This window comes from Lacerta agilis, chromosome 2 (assembly GCF_009819535.1).
Source record: "Lacerta agilis isolate rLacAgi1 chromosome 2, rLacAgi1.pri, whole genome shotgun sequence".
NCBI lineage: Eukaryota > Metazoa > Chordata > Lepidosauria > Squamata > Lacertidae > Lacerta > Lacerta agilis.
Genome location: NC_046313.1, coordinates 96,211,255 through 96,220,039, shown reverse-complemented (window position 1 = coordinate 96,220,039; position 8,785 = coordinate 96,211,255). Strand labels below are relative to the sequence as shown.

At 40.7% G+C, this 8,785-nt stretch overlaps 1 protein-coding gene across 29 annotated transcripts in view; it reads right to left on the bottom strand.

Annotated features, from left to right (window-relative positions):
• Nucleotides 1-567: 567 nt before the first annotated feature.
• The window catches only part of MAGI1 (membrane associated guanylate kinase, WW and PDZ domain containing 1), a 464,153-nt gene continuing 455,935 nt past the window's right edge, over nucleotides 568-8,785 (bottom strand). For 22 of the 29 annotated variants that reach the window (XM_033141269.1, XM_033141278.1, XM_033141279.1 and 19 more), the window contains 3 exons: nucleotides 7,982-8,128; nucleotides 6,423-6,561; nucleotides 568-1,537 (listed from right to left, as the gene is read on the bottom strand). In XM_033141269.1, coding sequence (XP_032997160.1) covers nucleotides 777-1,537; nucleotides 6,423-6,561; nucleotides 7,982-8,128 — 1,047 coding nt within the window. In that variant the 3' untranslated portion in view covers nucleotides 568-776. Of the gene's footprint in view, nucleotides 1,538-3,424; nucleotides 3,514-5,672; nucleotides 6,562-7,981; nucleotides 8,129-8,785 lie in introns of those variants that run through there. The other 7 variants (XM_033141282.1, XM_033141284.1, XM_033141281.1 and 4 more) reach the window with 2 other exon arrangements.

Here is an 8,785-nt window from a genome sequence, read left to right as displayed (position 1 = left end):
GAAATTTTCAGTGTCCAGATTGGGGGAAAAAAAGATGGTTGATCCCATGTGTGACACAATGTCTCCCAGTCCTTGGCCACCTTGCTTCCTTTTAAAGGAGACCCAAAAGTACATATTGTTCATGGAACACACTATAAATTCCTTTTAACATCTTGTGCTGTGTGGATTTGTATAAATATCCTTCATCCTAATAGTAGTCTTTTCAAATAGTTCTTAATTTTAGCAATACGTTCTTTATATGTAAAGGGGGGGAACACCCTCCTACCACAGTAGTTCTCGGTTATTAATTATAAACCTACTCTTCATAAGAACACTCTTCCTTCCAACCCATCTTTTAGGAAATCCTACATAATGTCACTGCAATGAATCGCTATGAGAGCAAATCAGTGTGGTTGGTCATAAAACCCTTAACTGTTGTTGGCTCGCCCTCCAAATAACTAGGAAAGGGACAACAATGAAACAAAAAGTTATCAATGAAAGGTTTTATGCTCATTATGGTTATTGATTATGGAAGAACACAACTTTCTTAATCCTTCAAGACGACATTTGGCAACATTTTTTTAAAAAAATGAATACATTGGAAAATACTTTAATGTTGTCATAAACCAGGCACAAGACTTGCACAAACTCTCATGATTTAGATTTCATTTGTACTGTTGCTGTTGGAGGCATTGTATGTGGGGAACTAAAATTGATTCCCAGCTTGCTACCTTCGCACTCTTGGAAACTCTGAATGCTGGAAAGGCCGCAGTTGTATCTTGAGCTTGCAAAACCCACTAGATACTGAGGTCAGTACTGCATTCCTTATAGGGTCGCCGTCTTTGTTCAGGGGGGTGCCTGTTATTTTTATTAGTGTCGTATTTCAGAGCACGCTCTTCCTTCTCCCTGAAAACCACTCTATCATCTCTATTCCTTTTGTCAGGAGACCTCTCTCTCCTCCGTTCTGGGGTCCTCTCCCTTCTCCTGTCAGTTGACTTTGCCCTCCTTTCAGGGGGGGAGCTCTCCCTCTTCCTGTCAGGTGATCTTCGCTGATCCATAAGCCTTTCGAGCGACCGCCTCCTTCTGCTTGGTGAGCCATCCCTCCTGCGGGCAGGTGACCTCTCCCTTCGTCTCTCTGGGGAAAAGTCTCTCCTCTTCTCATGTCTTTCCCTTCTCTCCAAAGTGTTGTCAGCACTCCTGGTCCCTTCCCTCCTTTTCTCGGGAGATTTCCGTTTTTGTCCATTGATCACCACCATCCTCTCAGGTTGCCGGTCTCTCCTGCCTTCTGGGGACCTGTCTTTTTTCCTGCCTGCTATGCTATTGCTGTTTTTAGAAGTTCCATTCCATGTGTGGTGCTCATTAGATTGTCTGCCAAACTCTCTGCTGCCTTTTGGGTCCTTAACATATATCCGCTTGTCTCCATGTTGTGATGATTTGTGAAGATCTGGTGGATAACTGGGCTCCAATGATGAGTGTTGTCGTCTGTCAGATGTCATGTTTTTCACTTCCGATACATTTTGTGAACCTGTGGCTGGACTGTTCCTGTCACTGCTGGGGTCTGAAAAAAAGACAACAAACATGTTTGGTAACGGCACCTTTGTCTTAAGAGTCTGACACCAGTCATTCCTCAGGCTTCATTAGTGACAAAAACAAACAACTGTTAAGCAGTCAGTAGGAGACTAACTGAAGCGTTCATTAATTTCAGAGTAACCGCAAAAGCTGAGGGCTGGAGATTAGCACTGCCATTTGTCCTGGCTGCGGCCATCTTAGGCCAGATTCTGGTCTCCTCTACATCAGGAGTGGGGGAATTTTAAATTTTCTCAGGTTCAAATGAGAATATGATTATATATTATGCCAAGTAGGGCCATTGGTCCATCTAGCTCAGTATTACCTACAATGACTGGCAGCTGTTCCCCAGGGTTTCAGACAGAAGTCTTTGTTTGCCCTAAACAGTAGCAACTCAGGTTAGAAACACCTCAGGTTACAGACTCCGCTAACGCGGAAGTAGTATCTCGGGTTAAGAACTTTACCTCAGGATGAGAACAGAAATCGCGCCGGCAGCACAGCGGCAGCGGGAGGCCCCATTAGCTAAAGTGGTACTTCAGGTTAAGAATGGTTTCAGGTTAAGAACGGACCTCCAGAACTAATTAAGTTCATAACCAGAGGTACTACAGTATTTCCTGCTCTATCTACATGGAGATGCTGGATTTTCTGCAAGATTTTACATGCCAAGGATGCGCCTCACAACTGAGTTATGGCACTTCACCATCCTTATTCCTTTAGAATTAATAATCTTATATCAAATTAATATCTCCATATCCTTTTCTTTTCATTTTTGCCACCTCCCTGTGTTAAATGTCTGTTAAAGAAAAGGAGTGTATTTGGGGTTTTTTAAGGAAAAATTGGGAGGCAGGGAGGAAATGCTCTTCTTGGAAAGCTAGTGTTTTATTCATATGGTTTTCTTTTAAGTGTACAAACATCTTGTTGAGTGATGTGCCTTGGAGATACAGATTTCAATGGCATAGCGTTTATACTATGACCCTTGTGTACCTATTCTTGAAAACAGTAGGCATACAGTTTAACTCCAGTTAGTTTCAATATATCATGGAAGTGTGGTGGGAGCAATTTTGGTTTTGCCACAATGACTCAACTTAAACACACACAAGAGGGATGGGGAATGGAGAAGGACAGGATCTCATCTTATTAAAGCAATGGAAAGCTGTTCAGATGTGCAGAATGGAGCTCTTAGGAATATTAAGACCTCCTATGCAACAAACATACATGATGTAAGCTCAATGACATTGTAATGGCAATATGAAAAGCAAAGAATTGGTGCTAGAGTGAATTTTAAAATTTGATACATCATTTGCAATGGATGATTGTGAATTGTTTGTTATAAAAATGACAAACTATTGCAGTTAGGTTGCTTTGAGAGGTATATATAAACACAGATTTCTTGTTTAAGACAATTTTATGGATTTTATATCAAGATACTCAACATGTGCCCAAGAGGTGTTTTAGGAAAACTAAAATGACCAAATACTTTAGAGTCCAAGACTCTTCTTTCTCTCCTCCAGAATATTAAATAAACGTCTGAGATGTGAGCTCTTTTCTTGATCAACCAGCTTAGTTTTGGTTTTGTGCAGGCCATTATTTTGATGATTTCTAGGTGGAAACCATGTTCAAGTTTCATCTTATCAGCTGGCTTTCAAAAAAATAAAAATATGGAGGACCATGTTCTTCTCTTCTATTGATGCCAACTTATTTTGGTATCTTGTGGTCCATTGTAGGAGACCGTGTTGCTCAGTGTACTTACAGTAATTCAAGGAACTGCAGGTTGCTCAGAATGAATTGCCGTATATACAGTAGTATAGCAAAGCGGAAAGCAATGTGAGAGAATTAGGCCACAGCACAGAAACACCTAGTATTGATTTTAGCTACAAACCGTAGTTTGATTATGGCCCATAAGGTAGAAGCAAGACTCCCCGAGCTTGTCATTTCTCATACATGCAGCGATATTAGGAGGTATCATCGCTGAGGAAGGAAGAGCCCGGCACCAAGAAAAGTAGGAGAAAGAGAAAGAGAAAAGTAGAATGTTTAGATACCCTATAATAAAGAGGAAAGAAAAAAAATCTTCATTTGTTTTTATCTTAGAATAAAGAAAAGTTTATTTTTTTTCCAAGTCCGGATCACCCAGATATAAGGCTGCAGAGATAGCAGTTGTTAAAGCGACATATTATAATTAAACATTTAAAAAAGGTGATTAGGGTACCCAGACAACTAAAGCATCCATTCTGAGAGAGAGAGAGAGATAGAGAGATAGAGAGAGAGATAATTGGAAAGTGAGACAGAATGTTAGAGGAAAACCAGTTAACATTCAACAACAAAAAGAAGCCCACGAAAGATCACAACGTTAAAAATAAGTACAAAACTCATTACAAAAATATACAGCCTCGTTAGAGAAGCACGTTCCAATCAAGTCAGAAAAATATCGGAACCTAACATATTATTTTTTTCGAAGCAACTTGTTAGTGACTGCAGCGAACTGTAGAAACCTTAAGCCCCCCGAATGTTACAAGCACATAGCAGCAGCAGCAGCAGCAGCAGCAGCAGCAGCAGCAGCAGCAAAGCTCCTTGTTCAGAAATGGAATCGGTTACGTGATTAACATTTGTTATGTGCAGCCAAAAGACAAAGAAAATAAAAGAAGCTGCCCCACCCCATGCCCTGGTGTTGGGATTTTTCATCCTCGATGCAACAGACGTTCTTGAAGATGTGAAGCAATATTTTTTCCCCCAATGAAAAGAAACAACAACCCAGGATAAATTTACGATGCTTAACATATGATACAATACTTTACAGCCAAAAGAGCATAGGAAAAGACAGAGTAAGAAAGAACATTACACAACTTTAGTCCTGCTGAAAGACGGCTAACAGAGTGGTTTGTACAAGAGAATTGCAAACACAAAAGAGCTTCGATTCATTAAGTACTACAAATGGATTTAAATTTATAGAGTGGAATCGGCCAGGCTATTCGGGCCAAGTATAATTTTGCGGGCAATTGAGTGCACGGTCTTGAGTGTGTCATAAATAAAAATAGGCGATGAGCCTATGTTTGATACATTCGCACTGTTCCTTTTTAAAACAAATAATTAGCAATTGGAGTGTAGGGTGTTTAGTGGAGATATCAACACCAGCCCAGCTTGGGGAAAAGCACTCCAATGTGTCCGCAAGCAGCCTTACAGCTTCCTCTGACATTCTCTCTCTGTGTGTAAGAAAAAAAAAATCACATCCCAGCACTTGAGGCATTGCTACTTCACGCCAAAGCAGTGCCTGGCTGCCTCTGACAGAACAGTGAAAAGAACTCATTTATGTGTTGCCTTTAGGGAAGAATCTCACAAGTAGTTGTTTTTTAAACCATGTTAACATCAACATGTTAGCTTGACTTTTTGAGGTGATTGTGTTTCCAGACCTGGCCTTATAAACAGTTTGGGCCTAGATCTACAGGCCTACACAAGCCTTCCTGGTGCCCTCCATGTGTCCTCTGGCCACAGCCCATCAGCCAGGTCAACCATCAGGGCTGAAGGAAGTTCTAGTCTATGTCTGGGACAGCACAAGGCTGACGAGGGCTGGCCTAGATTGTAACTCCTCACACCTCAAGTTCAACTTTTCAGGACAAGCTGGATTGACATCTGGACACACGCTCAACTATTCATAAGTTCAACTTGGTGCAAATTTACTCTAAAAAGTCCAGCTTGTGACCCTTAAACTGTGGAATGCTCCCATCCACATGTGGCCTTGTGCTAACCAACCAACCCCTCCTCCATTCAGTTTGTGGAGAGGAAAAAAAAGGAGGACAATAAAGGGAGACTGGTTGGGACCATTGTAATTTCCCACACTGGGATAGAAGGAATATAATTTATTGATATATTATTATCCCAAATATGGGGAAGCATAAAGGACATCTCTGTTCATTTATGTGCTTATAACTCATAACTGGCTGGAAACCTGTTATATAGCTGGGAAAAACCCCACAATCCAGAGCACACCTTCAAATAATTATCTCAAATAAATAAGATAGCGTAACATTATATACAATATTAAGCCACCCAAAACCTCTACCTAGGGAACTCAAATACAGTGGTGGGAAAAGAGGGTCATTTAACATTGACCTTATTTATTTGTTTTTAGAAAATTGTATGTGATCTCACCGGACATGACAAAACACTGAAAATGGCAAATTGAATTTTTTCATAGCTTACACAGTTGTGAACGAACAAACATTATGGGAGGTGGCAGGAGAGGGGTCCAAGTGTGTGTGTATATTTATATTTATATATATATATATATTGTATTGCATACTTTTAAAAAATAAATTTATAATTATTTACATAAATATAAGGGGACAGTGAAAGCCCAGACACCATCTTGGAATTCATGCCTACAGTTACAGACAACAGCCAAGGACAAAAGCCAAACAAAGGCTACAGCTTCAGAAGTATAATACAGGATTCCCATTTCTGCATTGATCAGAAGACGAGAGAAACAATTCATCCGCTGAGAAAGAGTTTGGCACAGTTCAATAAACATTCCTTGTTTGGTCGGACAGGATAGTAAGGTTTTTGTTTTTGTCTCTCTTGGGTTTTTTTTTTTTGCCCTCTCTGATCACCAAAAAAATACTGCTTTGAAGATGATCTTGCCTGTGCACTGTGCCCCCACAAAAGTCCATAGTAGCAAGCAAAGGATGAAAATGTGTAGAGAAAATTCAGCACAAGTGAGGCAATTAAGCCACTTGTTGCCAAGGTTGGTAAGACACTGGTGGAAAAAAAAGAGAAAGAGAGAGGGGTGGGGGACAGAAAAGAATCCCCGCTTCAGATCTTGAGACATATCATTCATGGTGTGATGCCAGGAGGAAGAAAAGGAATGTTTTCATAGTTTGACCCACCATATTCTGGTACAGAGCCATCTCCACGTTTGAGAAACAGGCGAACTTTGCGGCCACCATTTTTAATTAGTTCTATGGCTCGGGCGTGCTTCATGTTTTTTGTGGTTTCTCCATTGATCTCCAGGATTTCATCACCGATCTGCCATAACAAAATAATCCATGATTAAAGAAAAATGTTGGAAGGACATGAATTTGGGCAATGTCTAATGCCTTGTTCTGTTAGCACAATTATTTATAATGATTGTGATTGTGATTTATTTATATGTCACCCGTCTGACTGGGTTGCCCCAGCCACTCTGGGCAGCTTCCAACAAATCAAAACACCCAACACAGTAAAATACCAAACATTAAAAACTTCGAAACAAAATAGAAAATTCTTTCCAGTAGCACCTTAGAGACCAACTGAGTTTGTTCTCGGTATGAGCTTTCGTGTGCAGGCACACTTCTTCAGATACACTGAAACAGAAGTCACCAGATCCTTAAATATAGTGAGGGAGTGGGGAGGGGTATTACTCAGAAGGGTGGTGGGAATGGGTGATCAACTGATAGGTGTGGGAAACCTGTTGACGACTCTTAACGGCTGCAATTAGTCTTGCAGGGAAAGGCAAGGGGTGAGATGGCTAAAGATAGCTTTAGTTACAGGTGGGTAGCCGTGTTGGTCTGCCATAGTCAAAACAAAATCGAAAATTCTTTCTAGTAGCACCTTAGAGACCAACTGAGTTTGTTCCTGGTATGAGCTTTCGTGTGCATGCACACTTCTTCAGATACCAATTTCGTATCTGAAGAAGTGTGCATGCACACGAAAGCTCATACCAGGAACAAACTCAGTTGGTCTCTAAGGTATAAGAATCCAATGTCTTTGTTCAGACCAGGTTTCTCCATGGTTTTAAGTTTGGTGATTAGTTGCAATTCAGCCACTTCTCTTTCCAGTATATTACAAAGAAATTTCAGAAATAGACTGGAAGAAGTATGCATGCACACGAAAGCTCATACCAAGAACAAACTCAGTTGGTCTCTAAGGTGCTACTGGAAAGAATTTTCTATTTTGTTTCGACTATGGCAGACCAACACGGCTACCCACCTGTAATTCAAAACTTCCCTATACAGGGCTGTCTTCTAAAGGTCAGATAATTGTTTATTTCCTTAGCACAACTGAATACAACTGCTTGCACAACTGAACTCTTCCCCTCTTTTCCTCCCACATGTGCCCTGCACCCTCCCCAAATCTGCCCCAGAAGGTTGAGGGGACAGAAACCAAAAGCACTGCTTTCACTGTACATACTAGTACTGCTCAAACATATGATAGTTTTGCAGAGAATTTTATGATACAGCATCCCTGCATTGTCCATTCTATAATGGGCAACACATGAAGCTTAGCTTGGGGCCTAAAAATCGCTGTAACTAGAGACCACCCTCTTTCCCCATGCCCACGCCTCCTCCAAACAGAGCAAGAGAAAAAGTAGGGAGCTGGGGGGCAGAGATTCTGGTTCTCAACAGACTTTTCTTAGATCTAGTGAAAAGGGGAGCTCATGGAAAATGTTTTCTTTTTACAGACATACCCTCATTTTCCCGCATCTCTCAGCAGGACCATCCTCCGCTAACCGCAGCACATAGAGATCCATGTTATATTCTCGGCCCCCTCGTAGGCTAAAGCCAAACCCTTTGGCTCCTCTTTCAAGCTCAACTGTGTAAAAATCCTGGTCCGGCTAGAATGGAAGTAATAAGAAGTAGTTTGTGTCCAATTCGAAAGAGATTACAATTATCATTATTTTTAAGTTAATACAAAAAGTGCATCAAATCAGGCTTGTTTCCAGAAGAAATCTATCTGCTCTTAAAGACCCAATTTAGGACCCCAAATTAAGAGCAAACGACAGTGATCTTTCTTTATTAATCTCATTCTGTATACAGAAATGAAGTTAACTACATAGTCATTACAGTGGTACCTTGGTTTAAGAACAGCTTAGTTTATGAACAACTTGGATTAAGAACGCTGCAAACCCGGAAGTAGGTGTTTCGGTTTGTGAACTTTGCCTTGGAATAAGAACATGTTCCGCTTCCTGTTGGGTGTGTTCCATTTGTAAATTGAGTCCCCCACTGCTAAGGGAAAGCACGCCTTGGTTTAAGAACGCTTTGGTTTAAGAACGGACTTCTGGAATGGATTAAGTTCATAAACCAAGGTACCACTGTACTTAGAGTTAATTGCTAGGAAGTGTCCTATGTGACCCTTAGGCATACTGCTGGTACATCATATATCTTGTTTTCTAATTATTATTGTTTTATATATTGAGGACTACATAGCTAACAAAGATACAAAAATGTCTTCCGCCTTTATCCTTTCCATATCGTAAACTAGCACTCAACAG